The following is a 19,015-nucleotide window of genomic DNA, read 5'->3' on the forward strand; positions in this document are numbered from 1 at the left end:
CCTGAACATCCGACTCATCCATTGTTATCTATAGAAAACACTGTTGACAATGTAAAGTAGAGTAAAATAAAATAAATACATTGAAATAAAAACACCCTAAAAATACCCCAACGACTTTTTTTTCTCTATTTATCTGTTTATTTATTCCATTTTGTCTCATTGTTTTCTATGTATTGTTTGTGGATTTGTATTTATTTGAGTTGAAAGTATAAAAAAAGAAAGCAGCCTCTCCTTCCTCAAAAGTTGCAGAACTTAAACACAACCCAAGTCTCTTTCTTAACTTCCAGCAGAAAAGAAACAGGAAGCAGCCTTCCTCCTCCTCCTCCTCCTCCTCCTCCTCCTCCTCCTCCTCCTCCTCCTCCCTCCAGCCCTCCCTCCACCCCCCATCCACCTTCCATCCCTCCCTCCATCCCTCCATCCCTCCACCCCCTCCCTCCCTCCAGCTGAACCGGGCAGCCCCTCTCTCGGAGCGGGCTCAGTCTCGGCTCAGTCTCCGCTCGGCTCTCCGCCTCTCTGGAGCTCCATCCCCGCAGAGCGCCGCGCTCCATGTGCGCAGCCCCGCTGGACGCTCCGCCGACATGTCCAACTCGACGCACGACCCCTTCTACTCGTCCCCGTTTGGCCCTTTCTACCGGAGACACTCGCCCTACATGGTGCAGCCCGAGTACCGCATCTACGAGATGAACAAGCGGCTGCAGGCGCGCACGGAGGTGAGTGCCGGGGGTCCGGGGTCCGGGTCCGCCCGGCTGGGCAGGCTTGGCGGGGTGTTGTGGGGTGTTGGAGAAGGAGTCGGAGGGGCTTGCAGGGGCGTTTCAGAGCTTTGACCGTCAGGGGATCAGCATGCACAAACAAGCAGAACTGCAAGTAAACACTTTGCATGGCTCCAAGAGCATGCAGGAAGACCCTGCAGGACCCTGGATGGGTGCGTGGATGAAGCTTCTCATATGTCTAAGTGCAATATTCATACTTTTCCTGTAGAATTTCTGACTTACTTTTATATTGTATTCTGTAGATTTTGTTTTCCACTTGCTTTGGCAATGTGAACTTGTGTTTCTAAAAATAATTTGAATTGAATTGAAGTAGAATGGAAATAGATTGAATAGATAGATAAATATGAAACAGATAATTATTGTATTCATCCTCGAAGGAAAATTGCAGTTTTAGAGCAGCAAACATCAAAAGTGGTAAATATACAAAGAATATGAAATAAAATACAAATAATATACAGTATAAAGAAAATTAATATATACAATAAAGGTTCACATTATGACATGCAATTATTTTTACAATTCACATACAATTCACATTATGACAAAAGTAGGAAATTGTGCAGGATGCATATACAGTATATGGTATATAAAGTTATTTATATATATATATGTATGTGTGTGTATACTGTTTGTACATATACTTCGTGTGTGTGTATATATATATATATATATATATATATATATATATATATATATATATATATATATATATATATATATATATATATATATATATATATACATTGTGTGTGTGTGTGTGTGTGTGTGTGTGTGTGTGTGTCTGTGTGTATAAACAGTATGCAAACAGTATGTGTGTATAAATTACATGGACTTGCTGTCAGCATGTCTTTTCAGCCTGGATAATATACAGAATTTTAATCTAAATTACAAAGTAAGAAAGTTGGTAACGCTGCAGGAAGCTTCCTTGTGAGTTAATATTTCAATCTGTTGTCCTTGTAAGTCAAGGACAGCAGATCAAACTGGCAGAAGATATCTGGTGTTCCTGGTGAAAAGCTTCACTTAAGAAATATTATTAAACTTGCTGGTCTATCCTGTTCACAATACTACTGCATTAGTATTTTATTTATTTTACAATGTTCGGGGTCAAAATGTACTTTCAACTCTGACTTATAATTATATTCTATAAATATTATTATTTAACTGTAACTGAAGTCTTTAAAAAAAGCCGTTCCTCATGCGTTTTGAAATTTGCATGTATGTCAATGCAGTTTTTCCATACATTTCCATACTGTCTTTAGATAGACTGCAGTACAGTACAACACAGTCGGTTACCACGACACCACAGCTGAGACAAGAAGTTGCCGTGAACTCTGAGTTCGGAGCAAATGAGACAACGCTCATTATGTCCTAATGTATCATCGCTTTGCACGAGCCTTAATTCATTCAAACATTTGTCTTGAATCCAAAGAAATCAGCAGTTGAGTTCACGCTGTGTGTGGAGGTGCATGGACCGTGGATTTGCACCCAGTAAATTGACGTCAGATGATGCTGAAGTTGAATCCCTGGACGAGCTGTTCCCTGGTGATCTGGCCCACGCTGCCGTTCACTGTCACCCTGCCTATTTCACTGAATTACACTGAGCATCTGTCTTCAGCAGCTGTGCAATGATCACTTAGTTTGTGCAAATCTGCAGCTAAGAAGTTCATCCAACTTGTCTATTTGTATTCTGGCATCTGGGACGCTGAGGCGCATTGTTAGGAAAGCAGGATTATGTGTGTCAAACTTTTTATGTTTTATTTTGATTTAAAGCATGAAATCAGTCCTGTTAATTGACTTGCTTGAGTTGTTGCTGTATAGCAGTGATTTTTCACTTTTTTTACTTCAAGAACCCTCAATTTGATAAGTGTTAGGCAACGGACCCCATTTAATAAATGTTCTATTTTTAGATATGATTTAGTGTCTATATTATTGTTGGGGAGATAACATTAAAACTCGTTTCAGAACTGTCATTATTCTACATTCTCTAACGGTGCTAACGTCTTGTAAGGGAAATAATGATGATTAAGTAGTGGCAATGGGGTTAACTATTAATCATTTTGCCGGGGGCCCCCTGGAACATCTTCAAGGGCCCCCACATTGAGAAACATGGTTGGACATGGTTAGGGGTTTTCCCAGTGAGACGTGCTGGTATACAGTGCATGATGCCAGTGGGTCTGAGCTCAACTCCCATATCATCGCTCTCCGTGTTGTTTTGGTGACGTCATGAGATGAAGACATCGTCACACTGCGATTGGGACTCTCGTCCAAATTAACGTCGATGATCGATGGAAGAAGTTTGTCAAAATGTGAGATCTGAAGTATTACAGTCGAAGGAGTTTTGGTCATCATACTTACATACATCATACTGGTTATTATACTTTCCATTATCATATAGTTCACCTCAGTTCAATTATTTAACCACATTTAGAATCAATAAGCAGGTATTGGGATGTGTCTTGTTATTGTGGAAAATTCTTCATGACTTTTGTGGTCACAAATCATTCCATATTGCCGGACTTTAATTTGAGGCGCTCTGGTTAAAAGCCACCATGAAATGATGTATCTCGTGCTAAATATTCTTATTCCATTTTTTAGAAATCCTATTTAGACACGTGCAGCAGTCAGACACAGCCAAGTTGCTGCAGAGTTTCTGTGGGAGGCAACTTTAAGAAGGCCAAGGCAACGCTGCTGAGATGCAACGGACGAATGTGATGCATTATTCATACGGAGTGGTCTGAAGCCCCAGTGGGCAGCAGCTCCCGCAACACGCACACGCACACACACACACGTGCACGGAGCGCAGACACACTCACACCTTTTGCACAAAGACGCAGACTCACACATGCATGCGCTCCTTCACATGCACATCAATGTTTACATGCTGCATGACATGCGCACGCAGACACGCATGGCCAAACAAACATGCATGTGCACATACAGAGCACAGGATGAATAAATGAAATTAGAGTGCACGTCTCGGGGCCGTGCACGGAAGAGCACACTCTACACTCCTGGCCAAGCAGCAGTGAACACCACATTCATCTGATGCTGTTGTAGTTTTCATTTCTTTTTTGTCATGTTGCTTTAAAGACTGTACTGTTCCTTCTATTTTTCTATTTTATTTTCATATAATGGTTGCAGTTATAAATGTTGATGTGAATAGAATCAGGAAAATCAGCATCTTATAGATTAAAACACTTACAGTTTGTTCTTGCCCAGATGTGACGGGATGCAAAAGTCGTTGCCGCTAAATTAAACAATGCAGTTGCATCTGAAAAAAGAGGATGTTGCAGCTGTAGGTTGAAAGTGGAAAGAAAAATGGTTCGAGTGAAAACTAGATTACGTTGTGTTCTTCACCGCAACTAAATCACAATAGGACAAAATAGAGATAAACTGTTCATTGTTTCTGGGAGTGATGTAGCGAACGTGTTTATTTGATATCAGTCAGTGAAGCCACTGGTCCGTCAGTGATGATGCAGGTCTCCAGGCTCACTCCATCCTTTCTTTTATCACCCGGTCGCTTTTGTGTTCCTTCTTTTTACTTTATATCCAGTTCACATTTGGAATGAGAATGTGTGTCTGGCTCTGCAGCGTCAGGATGTTGCGCGTTTGGAAAACGGGAAGTTTAGGATATTTCTCGCCAAAAATAATGAAACCAAAAGAGGAAGAATCTGGATTCCATTAAGAGAAAACGGAGACTTGTCTTCCTGGACCGCTTGGGTTTCAGGAGGGCTCTGGGCGGCCCCTGTCGTTCCACCTCCCCTCGTGCTGCGCGGCCCCACAGCCGGAGACGTGACGTTTTACTACCATCAAATCAATACAATAAACTTGATTTGGACTGATTAAGATGTGGTTAAATACTCAACAGACGTCCAATTTAGTCGCGGGAGCAGCAGGAGAGTCAGAAAGCAAGGGTATTCTCATTTCCACAATTAAAACCTCCCCCCCCCGATACGGATCGTTGCGGCAGCTTCCGGGTCCGGTGCCTGCAATCTTAAAGGACCTGCGCTGCCTCGGCCAAGGATCAAAAAACAAGGCGTGTCCAGCGGCGCGCACGTCGGCGTGCTGCGGCAGCAAACGCCATCGCTAATTGCATTCCCTTCAGAGCAGTTTCTAGTGGGAAAGTGAGTCAGCGCCTCCCGTGTGGCTCCGCTGCTCCAAGGAGCTCGGCCCCGCTGAGGAGTTGGACGGTCTTCCGTTCTCCCTCTCGTTTGAGCGGGCGTCGGTGGTTCTGGTGCTGACGGGCAGACGGGCCCGTCTGCCCGTCAGCGCCAGAACCACCGACGCCCGCTTAAACGAGAGGGAGAACGGAAGAATCCGGGATCCGACCGCTGCGATGAGACGCACGGGACTGGGGGTTTGAAAGTCCGCCGCTCGCTGTAACCGGTGTTTAACTTATTTTAAGTGCATTTTATTATTCGCTTCATGTAAGTTTTTATCTGTGCTGTGTGTGTGTGTGTGTGTGTGTGTGTGTGTGTGTGTGTGTGTGTGTAAAGAAGCTGTGGATATGAAACGCCAACCTACACCGTAGGAATAAGGGTAAATAAGGGAAAATAAACGCATTAATAATGTGCAAGAAAATAAACTGCCACAGCGAACAAAGAACCTGATCAAACAACCTGTTTGTCATCAGATTGTAAAAACACTTCAACGCTACCTTCTCATTTCAGGTGTGTGTGTGTGTGTGTGTGTGTGTGTGTGTGTGTGTGTGTGTGTTGTGGATCTCACGTCTAAGTGGATCGTAATTCATCCATGTTTCAGGCAAATCATTCACATTATTATTTCTAAAAGTCGGAGCAGTAAACCCTTCAAACATAATCACTGAGAATAAAGACGGAAACCTGAAAGCCCAGCGCCTCTTTCCCTTCAACATCTGGCGCTCACCTCTGAACCCTCAACAGCGTCGCAGTTTAAGCGCCGCTGGCCCGGCGCTGGCTCCAGGTCAGCCTCCCCGCGCACCTTATTACCTGCTTCATTCACACCCATTACCTGCACGGCCGTGAGTCTGCAGCGGCCGGCTGCCACGGCGTCACCTGCCTTCCACCGCAGGTGAACCCGCGGCGACCTGGTAATCCCAACAGGCTTTGATTTGCATTCGATGCTGTGCATGTGATGCTGCGCTGTGCATGTGATGTTGTGCATTCGATGCTGTGCATGTGATGCTGCGCTGTGCATGTGATGTTGTGCATGCAATGCTGTGCATGTGATGCTGCGCTGTGCATGTGATGTTGTGCATATGATGCTGTGCATGTGATGTTGTGCATGTGATGTTGTGCATATGATGCTGTGCATATGATGCTGTGCATGTGATGCTGTGCATGTGATGCTGTGCGTTCGCTGCGACCACGTTGTTTTTCTGCGGGGGGGGGGGGGGGCGTCGAGATGATTTGTGGGGGAATTTGACACTTAAGCGTATGCAAATGAGCCACTGGATTTGCATTCAGAGGAGGAGCTTGTTCGACCTCAGCTGGTGCGAGGTCGTTAGCATAGAAGTCATTAATATTCAGAGGGAGAGGGAGTGAGAGAGAGAGGGGGAGAGGGAGGGAGAGAGATGGAGCGAGCGAGGGAGTGAGAGGGTGGGAGAGAGAGGGGGGAGGGGGAGGGAGCGAGGGAATGATTCAGGGACAGAGACAGAGAGGGAGAAAGAGAGAGAATGAGAGGGAGAGAGAGAGAGGGAGGGAGGGAATGAGTCAGGGACAGAGACAGAGAGGGAGAAAGAGAGAGAATGAGAGGGAGAGAGAGAGAGGGAGGGAGGGAATGAGTCAGGGACAGAGACAGAGAGGGAGAAAGAGAGAGAATGAGAGGGAGAGAGAGAGAGAGAGGGAGGGAATGAGTCAGGGACAGAGAGCGAGAGCGGGAGGGAGGCAGGGAGGGAGAGGGAGAGAAAGGGAGGGAGAGGGAGAGAAAGGGAGGGAGAGGGAGGGAGAGGGAGGGTGTGGGGAGAACAGACAGCGCTGTAACAGAGCGGAGGAGAGTGTGAGAAAGACAGAAAACAGAAGCTTTCTTTCTTGTGTGGGTGGAGGGCTTGGTCTGGTTTTGGTGGTTTTGGTGGTTTTGGTGTGAAGGCCGTCGCTCTGCTGTGATGGTGAGCTGCTCAGAAGGTCTCAGCAGATAGAAATCTAATCAATAAGATACAATAAGAGAACACTTTATTGATCCCCGGGGGATTGAGGAATACTGTTCAGACTGATTCTGTCTGAGGAGAGTTCTAATTATTCTAATGGACCAGAGACGCCAGACCACCTGCAGTGACTGGAGGGTCCATCCTGGTCCTTCCTGGTCCTTCCTGGTCCTTCCTGGTCCTTCCTGGTCCTTCCTGGTCCACCCTGGTCCATCCTTGTCCATCCTGGTCCTGTTCATTGCTCCCCTTGCTGTCAGGGTCAGGGTGGATCAGTAATGTGTGTCAGAGTCCATGAACAGGCTTATGATGTGGAGGTGGAGTGAGCACGGAGCTGCAGGTTTCAGGGATTAATCTGAGCCCATAACACCCGAGTGCGTCTTTAGAGAGATGTTACTTAAGGACTGCTTCCATTTAACCCACACCGGGAAAATACTTTGAATCTCTATCCATTCTTAACATCTTTGAACACGTTGTGCGCCTGCTCCAGCAGAGGGAAATGAAGCTGATCTTCTGTCAAGTTATTACTTTGCCTTTTGTTTTTCAATGTATTTCTGTTGAACTAGATCGACACACCTTTCCCTATTTACCAGAATAAGCAATCTCCCAAAATAAATTATAAGGTCAGGATTGTATTAAATGATAGATCGCGCCAAGCAGACATTTTCTGGGCGACATCCAAATATATATATTTTTGGGGTATTTGAGTATTTATAACCCAAATAATTGTTTATTTATAGATATAGATAGATCTTGTCACTCGCATTTCAATGTATTGCATTTGATTTGAAAAATGGAAAACGAATTTACATTGATAGAAATGAAGTTTTGGATTTGACGGTTTTGATGCACCAGGAGTTCAGAATATCAAGTAAAAATACAAGATACATAAACTACATAAGATACCTGGCTGACACCATACAATACAAAGGCCTGAAAACACCTTTTAATACTTATTTGGCGACAAGTGCTCATAAAAAATGGAACAGCTCTACCTGGTATTGTAGATCTGAAATGATTTAAAAACATTCTTTCGCCCTCAGTCTGAGACTTCAGGCTGTGTGTAGTTTGCTGCTTGGGGTTGAACACGATGTTAATACGGTTTTATACTAATTGTCATTGTCGTGGAGCTCGTCGGTCCTGAAGCTGAGGTGCTGGGGGCGTGGAGCTCTGCTGGGACCTTCTGCCTCCTTCTCAACACTTTTCTTGCCGTAAAAATTCATCCTGAATCACTGGAGCTCAAAGTTATTTCACAACAGTGTCACACTTTCACAGAAAGCGTCGTAAATACGCGTCCTAAACGCCGCTACGTTCCATCTGTCATTCAGACAAGCCGCAGCTGGCGGTCAGTAATTGTGAACACGTGCACGGCTCTCGTCCGGAGCCGGAGACCTGACAAGTTAGAGAGGCCAGCGCTGCTCGGCTGACAGCTGATGGATTACGGCCCCGGCAGCTTCGTGTTCTCCCTTCACGCTGACATTAGAAATAGCTTTTTATTTCAAAACGAGTGCCGTTCCTGTTTAAAACATGCCTGTTTAAAACATGCCTGTTTAAAACATGCCTGTTCGGAACTCACTCAGTGGCAGAGCCCTGAAGCCCCGCCCCGCTGCTGCATGAGGCTCGCCGTTCGCTTGTTTATTCAGAGTTCATTAATATTACACCTGTCGCGTGTCCAAATTGCACCAAATTGGACACTGCATGATTATCTGGACAGCTGTTCATGTGATGTACTTGACACTTGGTGTGTGCATCGCTGGGGACACAAGGACGTGCAGCGTTCAGCTTGGTGCCGTTTGGACACGCGACACGTGTTACCTGTAATAAACAACAAGTGACCAGCGAGCCGCTCAGCTCTGTGGGTTCAGGGTTCTGCAACTGAGTCACTTACATCCGCATTCAAAGGAAGGAATCTCTGTCCGTCTGTCTGTCTGTCTGTCTGTCTGTCTGTCTGTCTGTCTGTCTGTCTGTCTGCTGACGGAAGAAAGAAAAAAAAGGCAGATACCTGTTCCAGGGCAGGAAGTAACTAATTACAGCTACTGACGCACTGTGATTTAGGCTCCTTTTGTGATTGTACCGTCTGCAACTCTGGACTTGTACTCATACTTTAAGTATTCATTACCGCAGTGTACTCTGCTCAGTCCACACTTACAAACTTTAAATATGATTTCATCCTGAGCAGTTTATGTATAAAATCCAACAGCAACAAATGGTACCTAACAGCAACAGGTTTAGCCAAACTTAGTTTGTGTTCAATTTTCATTATAAATATACCGTATATATATATATATATATATATATATATATATATATGTTTAATTTATATTTGCAGCGCTTAAACAGGTTATTTAAGAACTTTTTTTTTTTTAATTAAAGAATGCACTCAATTAGAAAAGTTTACAGTGCACAACGTGGCCACTCTTCAACTTAAAGTATCATTTCACTTTGTAAATTATAATAAAATAATAGATTTTTTTTATTTTCAATGATTTTCAACTTAGTGAGTTTTTATTCGATGTGTGGTGGAAACAGAACTCCCTGAATGTCACACTGTGGATTCTGCCACATCAGTGTTTGGGATGATTTCTGGAGGAGAGCTCAGCAGGATGTCCAGACAATGAAGCTCCTTTTTCCTGCTTCAGAGTCGCCCAGATAACCGCCGGAGCGAGGACCTCCGGGAGGCCACGGCCCGCTCTGCGTCCTGTTGTCGCTTCCTCCCAATGTGCTTGAGCCCTGGGCGAGCCTGCACAGCGACCGAAAAGTCGCCGGTTTGATGCCGGACTCTGCTCCGTCCGGCGGTGACGGTGGGGTTCGTCGGTCGGATGAGTTTGGACGAAGGTTTTTAAGAGCCGACGATAGCAAACAGGATGTTTTATTATTTCGTTTGTTACGATACCACGTTATTGTCTGTGAAGGGAACTGTTGCAGATATTTTATCCTATTAATTGGGTCACAAACTGTACAGTTTCAGAGTGTGAGCAAACTTTTCAAAACTTTCAATCAGGCTCATAGCGGAGTTTGTGCTGAAAAATAAAAATATGGTTCCATACATATGAGTAAGTCAGGTTATGTAGGTGATGAAGGCAGACGGGAATGTATTCATGGCAAAAAAACTCCTGACCATGATGATATCACGACACCAGGACAGAGGACAAATTATTCTGTTTACTGAACAGTGCCCAAAAAGCTCAGACGGCCACTTTTTTAAGTTGTAGTTTCCAAAGCTAAACATTTCAATACAATTCTCTCGGAGTACTGTGTGAATACCGAAAAACATCAACCCGAATCTGCCAGATAGGAGGAGATGCAGAACAGACAAGTCAACAGAAAGGTTCACACTCTAGAACCACACACCTTATAAACTTATGATGGTTTATGTGCAGAAGCATTTTGTATCTTGCACAACTCATCCTTCTCCAGTTTGCTCTGTAAAGCCTGAGCCTGCCTCCCATCATAAGTTAATATAAATAATAGTTATATGGACAGAAGTGAAAGATTAACTGCAAATGTAATACAAAGAAGTGATTGTCCTAATTATAGTAAGACAGCCAAGATAATCAGTCCAATAGGCCTCAATAGAATGAAAAAACATTTGTTAATAACAGGGCTGCACAGCACATCTTTTATATTATAGATGTTGGTTGCAATGAGCCGTCATTCCATTATCTAGCTTGTTGTATTGGTTATATTCTCTGTTGAGGCATTTGGTTAAATTATCTAAGTGTTCAAAATGGATTGGAATTCAGTCAATTATCATTATAGTACATTCAAATAATATATATTTGTGGCAGTTCCAACTGCCACAAACCACCCAAGGGGTGTTTCCAGGGCCCTCCGACACAGAAACACAGTAGACGATGGGTTGTAGACATTAGTTGATGGTAGAGAGGAGGCTAGGTGGAACAAGCCTGGAGCAGTTGATGGTAGAGAGGAGGCTAGGTGGAACAAGACTGGAGCAGATAGAACAGGTCATAACCGGGCTCCTCTCCTGAGTGTGTGAGGGGATGGAGGTTTTACCTGTTGCTTGTTAGGCCAACCAACGATCAACAGGTATGCAGCCACCCAGGTCAGGTGTGGCTGCTCAACCAGACCATCCCCACACCACAATATTTTTTATTGTTTATTTTACATTTTTAAATAACATCAAACAGAGCAGCTACTCACTTATTGCTCAGCACTGAGATACACAGAAATACACAAGAACAATTCCCCAGAGGTAGCACCAGCCTGCTGTGCAGTACACAACACACTCCACTCACATATCGATGGAGGCTGTCTGGCACTGGGCTGTTTTAGGAGAATGTTGAGGTTCAGTGCGGCACGGTGGCTGACCGCTGGGAGGGTCAGGGATCCGGCCAGCGCCTCCCCCTCCACATGCGTCATCAGATTCAGTTAAAGGTTGTATCAGTATCGTTAGTAAATCCTCTGCTCCGTACGTCTTTACGTTGCGGCCGCTTTGAAGCAGCGTGTGTCTGTCTGTCGTCACATACTTTAAAGTGTCGATCCAGCAGATTGTCTGTCGGGTGGATTTCACTGCAAGCTTGGGCTGCATAATTATGACTGAAATGATCACGATTATTTATTATAATTATTAACCAATTTCGGGGAACACAATTCTTTATTGCACTTTGTAAATCAACAGAAGACTTCACAATAATAATGTATTCTATAAACCTTTAAATAAATAAACTAAATGAATACAAATATTTGAATCAAAATAAGACTTTCTTTACACAAATTCAGTCTTATTCAGGTTGTATACTATGTATAAATCCAATTTTAGTAAAAGAAAAAACAAAGCCAGCACATGGCACCAAATATAAATAATTCTAAATAACTGCAGGTTTTTCCAGAAAAATAAAAATGCACTCAGCAGCAAAACCTCATGGCTGTGTTTGTGCTGCCAAACCATTAAGACAATATCTTTTGTGAATCGGATGCTGACACGGTGCAGATAGAGGATCAATTTAAAAAGAAAATCATCCCCGGCCCCGATCAATGAATTGTGGAGGCCAATATTGACATTGGGATAAATATACGATTAAGTGCGCAGCCCTCCTGCAAGTCCCACTATTTTTCAAGATTCAAGATTCAAGATTCAAGATTTTTATTTGTCACATACATATACATTCTTCCATACATATATGCAGTGAAATACCCGCGTTTACCCTCGTCCTCTTTCTCCAAACTTCCTCTTCTTCTTCTTCTTTTTTCTTGGTCACTTGAGACGACCTCTGATATTTTTTGTCCTTTTGTGTGAATCGAGTTTATCGCCCTCGTCAGCACACCGAGGTCTGTTGGAGTTGCTGACTGTTGGTGAAAAGTCTGTCACCACAACTCCCAAACTTCACTTCCAGCCTTCTGCTGTTGTGACTGGTTTCATGTGCACCTGTCAGCCATTATGTCGTTTGCTTAGTTGACTTAATTTCCTGCATCTTGAGGTTGGAGATCCCTTGCGTTAATTTGTTGGTCCTCTCTGCAAAGCGACGTGCTTCTGCGCGAGGCTCCGGGGCTTTTGAGGCACCTGCGAGGCTCCCGCTCGCCTCCTCCCTCGCTGTGTTTAAGGGTTAATATTGAAACGCAGCGTTTCTCCCCAAAGCCTTCCTGTTTGGGACGGAGCCACAGGTTTCAGCGCCTCCGTAATCAGGCAGCCGAGCGTCCCAGCGGGGCGTCCGGCTCCCTCCGACGCCCACTCAGCTCTGGATGCACACACACATCACACAGCGACAGGTGTCGTTTGTACGACAGAACATATTTAAGAGCACAGAGAATTATATGATTAATAATAATTCATTAAATATAGAATCATCCTGCACTCACGTCCAAAGCTCCTCTACAAACTGGACGGATCAGGAGACACGAGGGTTTGTGTTGATCTTTTTCCCCTCGTGTGTAGAGAATATTGTCCGAATATCTGAGTTGTGGCGGTGATTTGAGTGCGGAGTTCCTTCACTTTGTTTGGAGACTTTGGAGCTCGGTGTTTTTACCTCTTACAGTGTTTACGGCTGAGTAGGTTCAATAATCATACACTGCTGAAATCAATTGATTTGTCTTAACATGACGTTCGTTAAAAATAAAATGTTAATTCATATTTTTCGGATTTCTTTTTAAATAAGTAGATAAACTCTGCATCACTTCTGTCTCTTCAAGACCAGCAATGAAGTTCATTTTACTTCATCTGCATTTTTTGAGCATTTATCTTTCAGGTTTATAATCAGAGATAAAACGAGATAAGGCAGCTACGGAAGAGTACGAGGGCCAAGCGTACACCCACGTGTTTCGAGAACAAGCTCGGAATTCCGAGACTTTAAAGTCAAAATACATTGTGAGAATACAGTGGAAACACATCACATCCCATAGCAGAGAGACGGAGAGGGGGAGAGACAGACAGGCAGCAAGGGAGAGAGAGAGACAGAGGGTGAGAGAGAGACAGGCAGAGAGGGAATAAGAGGGGGGTGGGGAGGGGGGTGTTCCCGCTGTATTCTCACAGTATATTTTGACTCTAATGTCGAAATTCCGATCTCATTCTGGAATCACAGGGTGTTTTAAAGTGTTTTCAAATACTCCTCTGTAGATCCGTTTATTCATCCCCAGGGAGAAATTAAGGAATTTAGCCGAACAATTATAAGATGAAACCTGGTTTAAGTGGCTTGTTTGGACGTCGTTTCATGGCCTCGTTCCCGCCGTGAGAAGCACAGCTCTGGACCCACGTCAGCCCGGGAATCTAGAGCCGACGTGGGAACAAAGTGGGCGCTGGCTGAGACGTCTGCTTTCGCTCCCCGTCGGCCCGGTGTCACGGCAGCGGCAGGTTCCTCCTGTCCCGGCGCTCTGAGGGCCCGGCGCTCTGAGGGCCCGGTGCTCTTCAGGGGGTTAATGTGCTCTCAGCGTCGGACCCTCGACGCGCTCGCACGCTGCACCGGGAGCAGCAGCGGAAAAATACGCGCTCACCAGAGCATGCTGGGAAAACGATCCAGGTTCAAACCGATGATTTACGGGTTCGGGTTGAGAGAGAGAGAATTATGATCATCTTAAATGGAGCCTGATTACATTTCATAGAACTGGTGTGTGTGTGTGTGTGTGTGTGTGTGTGTGTGTGTGTGTGTGTGTGTGTGTGTGTGTGTGTGTCATTGTTTTGGTTTTATGGTGTTTTTGTGGTACCGTGTTGGCATTTCCTCACATGAGGGGGAAAAGAGCACGAGTTGTATCTTAAAAACTAGCTGTGTTGTGTTGTGATGACATACTTGAACTCGTGAACACCCAGTTCACTGTGATGAACCTCAGAATCAGAATGTGCTTTATTTGGCCAGTTTTCATGTAGGAGGAGTTGGGGCTGCCCCCTGAAAGTGGATGCAACCGTCAGTCCACTCAGATTCTTCAAGTGGAGCAGTCCTCTTTATTTATTTATTTGTCGGTCAGTGTTCATTACAATAACAGGATAAAACACATAGAAGTTTACAAAATGCAGAGGGATAACATTTCAATGAGGAATTATAAATCAGGGGAATGATAAATATATTTTTATATGTGTGAATCAAACCAAATGTGTTTCTTGTTGTTTTATTTGGAGCAACGGGGCACAACATAGTGATGGCTATCGTTAAGATTTTAACGGTAGCGGTACTTTCGAGGTACTCTAATCGGTTCACAATCACATTTTTTAAGAGAAGAACTAAAACAAATTAAGAGCAGAATAACACTGCTTTTGATTTTGTGCACATTACGCATGAAGAGAGGTCGATCGGGGGGCAGCATGCGCCCCCCCTCGTCTCCTCGTGCATGTGAGAGGCAGGGAGAGGGGGCCGGCCCTGCCCCACCCCACCCCACCCGGCCCGGCCCCACCCCGCTCGGCCCCACCCCACCCCGCCCCGCCTGGCCCGGCCCCCTCCTGCTGAGTGAAAATGCTTCTTAGATGGATATCTTAATCTTATTGCAAGTCAGTCACGGGTTATATAGCTGAAATAAATAGAAAATCTATTTTCTTAATTTCTCTAATACCGTTAACAGTACCGGCAATGTCGGGACTTATGTACGATACTACGATCTTTAATAATTGAGCACCCCCCCTCCCCCCACCAAGCTATATAATCCAAAAAACAAAATGTACAGAATCTACAGAATCTGCTCCAGGCACAAGATGATGAACGTGTGGAACATGTTGCAGCACGTGGAAGCCCCCCGCCGTGGTCGTTTCCACCCAGGCACCATGTCCTTGTGAGGAGTTAACCCAGGCTCAGACGATATTTACCCATGATCCTCCCGGCGCTGTCCCTCCAATCCTCTGGATTTCCCATGAATCCCTGGGGCCGGGTCTACGGCGGTGATTTGTGGCGTTCGATTGACACATTGATAAATCCCCCCGAGAGGAGCGGCGATCCGCTTGAATCAATACGGCCTTATCTGCTGACGGCCGCCGTGTCGGCTCGGTCCGGGTCGCCGCCGGCTCGACCCATTTGTAGAGCTTGACAACAAACATGGTGACGCGGCGTCGCTTGTCGCAGAGATGAAGGAACGATGGAGAGAGGCAGCGAGAGAGAAAGAAAAACAGATGGTGGGCGGAGCGAGGGAGAAACAGCAAAAAGTTCTCTTCAGTTGAGTCTTACTATGAGGTTAAGTACAGTCTCCTTACGATGATGATGATGTCCCTGCTGCTGCTGCTGCTGCTTCCTCATTGGCGTTCCAGGTTTTGAAAAAGAAAGATATTGATGCTTTTTTAACCCTTTCCCTTCTCTCTCTATGTAATCGCCAACAGTACTCGGACTGCCGCTCAAAATACAGAACAGTGAGAGATACACCCGTCTAAATACACAATGTTTTGCAGTAATTTATTTATATACATTTCAAATGATAAACCTCTTTGGTAACTTATTTATTTATTTTGTATTATCCTGCAACAGGAGTGATACTCACATAAGTTTTTATCTATTGATTCATTCACGTTTCATAAAAGTAGTTAAAACAGCATTTAAACCGACAGTTATAGCACAAAGCTCGTACTGGCCACAAAAGACAAAGACGGCTGAGTGGTCGCCTGCTACCTGGCAGTCTGCGAGACCTCTGTAACAAGGGCAGGGCCGGCTCTAGACTACAGGGGGCCCGAGGCAAATCTTTCTTTGGTGCCCCCCCTGTGACATTTCACATCAAACCAAAAACTTGTACTCCAGTTTAGTTCTTGAGTGTCGGGGCCAGAAAAATGTAGTATTCAGAAGGTCTAAAGACCATCAGTGGCCATCACTACCCAGATGAAGTACAGGTGGTCTCAAGACCTTTGGCAACCATAATGGCCAGTCAAGTAAATGTTCATCCTTTCATGTGCAGAGATAATTCCAGAGAATTCTGCGACCCCAGGAACCAAATGGGCCCCTTTGGACCAGCATTCACAGCTATTCTCTCAGTAAATGAGTCCTTGGGGCACCCACCTGCTTTGCGCGTCCATAAAATGTGTCTCTGTTCCTGAGGTCTGGCTCAATTCTTTTCGGCTCAATTTTCTTGATTGTCCCCGGGAGCCGTGGGTCCCTGGGCCTGGCCCCTGCAGACGCGTCCGGGGATCCTTCCCTGCAAACGCTCTCTTGTGAACACTTCAAGACATGATGCTCCCACGGCCTCTGTGCGGACATGCCAGGCCTGTCTGCGGTTCCCCATGGGTTCCCTCAGCGACCGTCGTTACATCCACGTCCACGTAACGTCCGAGTGCTTTTTTTTTTTGCGTCAGCGTCACAGTTGGATGCTGACCTCACGGGCCCGGTCTGACGGGTCCGATGTCGGTCCTCCCGGGCCGCGTGGTTCCGGAGCGCTGTGGAGGCTGCGCTGCGCGGCCGGCGGACCTGCTCCCTCCTCGGGCGGCGCCTTGACGCTACTCGATGGTGACAGCGCTAATTGTCAACATGCGGGGAGCGCCAGAGACCCCAGCGCCCGGCGACGCACCAATAACACGCACCGCTCTGTCATAACATGTCGGGGGAAATTAAATTCAGTTTAACACCGAGCGGAGGACAGGCGGGGGGGCCGGGGTCGCAGCGCTGACACTGTTTGGTAGCTGTCATTCTGGGGGGGGGGGTTATTACAGCAGATTTATGTGCTGTTTGTCCTGAGAGGGATCCTGTCACAACACTGCTGCACGTTTGGCTTTATCTTATAAAGGTTCAGAATCTGTTTCATAGTAACATTCTGTCATATCACCACCTGTGTTACTGATTACTAGTACAGGAAGAAGTACGAGTACTTCAACAGCTTTTTTCCCCAAAAGCAACTTGAATCTTGAAGATCGCCTCGGTCAGCGTCACACCACTCTCCTTCCTCTGGATTGGATTTTCTGTTTGAGACTTGGCGACGAGCTGGTGTCTCAGGTCCCCTCCTCTCCGATCTCTCTCCCACCCACTGCAACTTCTTTCAGTTCCCCTGGGACGGCTGGCCGGGGTGGGGCTCCGGCTTCTAAATTTCAAAGCCACTTGACCTGAAGTCTGTTGACCGCCGACTCTTACTCCGGTTTCCAACTCAAATGATTTGAAGTTGAACTGTCAAACCTAGTGCTTTTTGCCCTGGTGTATAGACCTCCTAAATCAAGCAAGAACGGCGTACAGGAGTTCTCTGATCTGGCCTCAATTATACCTAAATGTGATTCTTGGTCTTAATTCTTGGTGATTTCAATATTGATGTTTGTTGTCCTACTCAACCTTTGGAAACTGATTTTAAAGACCTTAATTCTTGTTCAAAATGTCCGTGGCCCCACGCACCAGCATGGCCACACACTTCATCGTGTTTATTTTTTTTGTCTGTCTTTAATGTTGAATTATGTGACCAAGTATATTGCTCATCCGATCACGAGCCCGTTGTGTTAATGCCGTTCTTCCCTGCCAAACGCTTGAACCTCACCTGCCTGGTCCTTGCTCTCGCTACATTAATTGCTTGACTGCCAGCCAGTTCTCAAACTCCTATAAAACTGCTCCTAATGCCTACATTATTGAGTTGCCCCCGCCTCACCTGAGTGTTGATGAGCTGGACACTTTATTGAAGGCCACCTGTTGAAGCGTCCTTGACTCTGTTGCTCCCCTTAAGTCCAGGCGGCCTAAACCCAAATCTCAGCCCTGGCCAAATGATGCTACCCATGTCATAAGGCAGGACTGTAGAAGAGCGGAAATGGAAAAAGGATAAGCTTAAAGTATCTTACGATATCTTAAGAGACTGTTTGACTCAATATAAAGATGCTGTTTAAACAGTATCTTATCATTTTTCCAATATCATTGCTAAAAACTGTCACATGCCTTTCAGCCTTCTTTTTGACACTATAAATTAGGGCTGGGCGATAAAACAATCTTGATAATTTATGAGGATAAATGTATGAGATTTATTTTTGATACAGTTTTTTGATTCACTTTTCCTCTACCTACAAAGACACGACACGAACAACTAACGTACAGCAGAGAAACAACCATGTGACACGAACAGCCAATGGTCTGACCGGTGTAGGGGTCCAGGTGCTATGGTGCTTCCTCCCCGCTCTCCCTGGCCACGCCGCTCTCTGGCCGGGCAGCGTCTTCCTCCAACACCGACTTGAACCCTCCTCCCAACCCCAGCCCGGCCCCGTCCCCCTCCCTGTAAAAGGAGAACAATTTTAGGTAACATCCGGTCTGACAGCGTTGGAGAGCGTCCCACGGTCCGCTCCAAATGTCCCCGCATATAATCGCAGAGTGCAGATTCTGGAACTTTTCGGACTGTTCTCAGACAGCAATGATAATTATTTATTTAGATGTGTATAATATATATTTATGTATTATTTATAAAAAACATTTTGTTTACATATTTCTAATTTTATTTTCCTTATTCAGTCTTTAAAGCAGCACTTAATAACTTTTGGTTTTGGGCGCCCCCACAGTTTCTCAGTGCAATATCACCTTTACACCAGTGTCGTAAAACTCAGTCCGGTGTCCGAAAATAATTTATTATACTCGACAAATTTGAACCATATCGGTCACGTTTCAACAACAGTCTATGTTACAAACGCAGATATAATGTACAACTAGGTTACAGCGCCCCTTGCACGGACCTCGCCGCTTCCCACTCGCCCTGGGCCGAGTGCTCATGGGGCCCCCTGGTACAGGTGTAGGTACCAGATGTGGAGGAATTATACAGTGTT

At 45.4% G+C, this 19,015-nt stretch overlaps 1 protein-coding gene across 4 annotated transcripts in view; it reads left to right on the forward strand.

The window, feature by feature from the left end:
- The first annotated feature begins 504 nt into the window (after positions 1–504).
- Positions 505–19,015, forward strand: part of ldb2a (LIM domain binding 2a) — an 88,708-nt gene continuing 70,197 nt past the window's right edge. For all 4 annotated transcript variants that reach the window (XM_080008735.1, XM_080008736.1, XM_080008733.1 and 1 more), the window contains exon 1: positions 505–710. In XM_080008735.1, coding sequence (XP_079864861.1) covers positions 579–710 — 132 coding nt within the window. In that variant the 5' untranslated portion in view covers positions 505–578. The remainder of the gene's footprint in view (positions 711–19,015) is intronic.

This window comes from Zeus faber, assembly GCF_960531495.2.
Source record: "Zeus faber genome assembly, chromosome: 10".
Classification (NCBI taxonomy): Eukaryota; Metazoa; Chordata; class Actinopteri; order Zeiformes; family Zeidae; genus Zeus; species Zeus faber.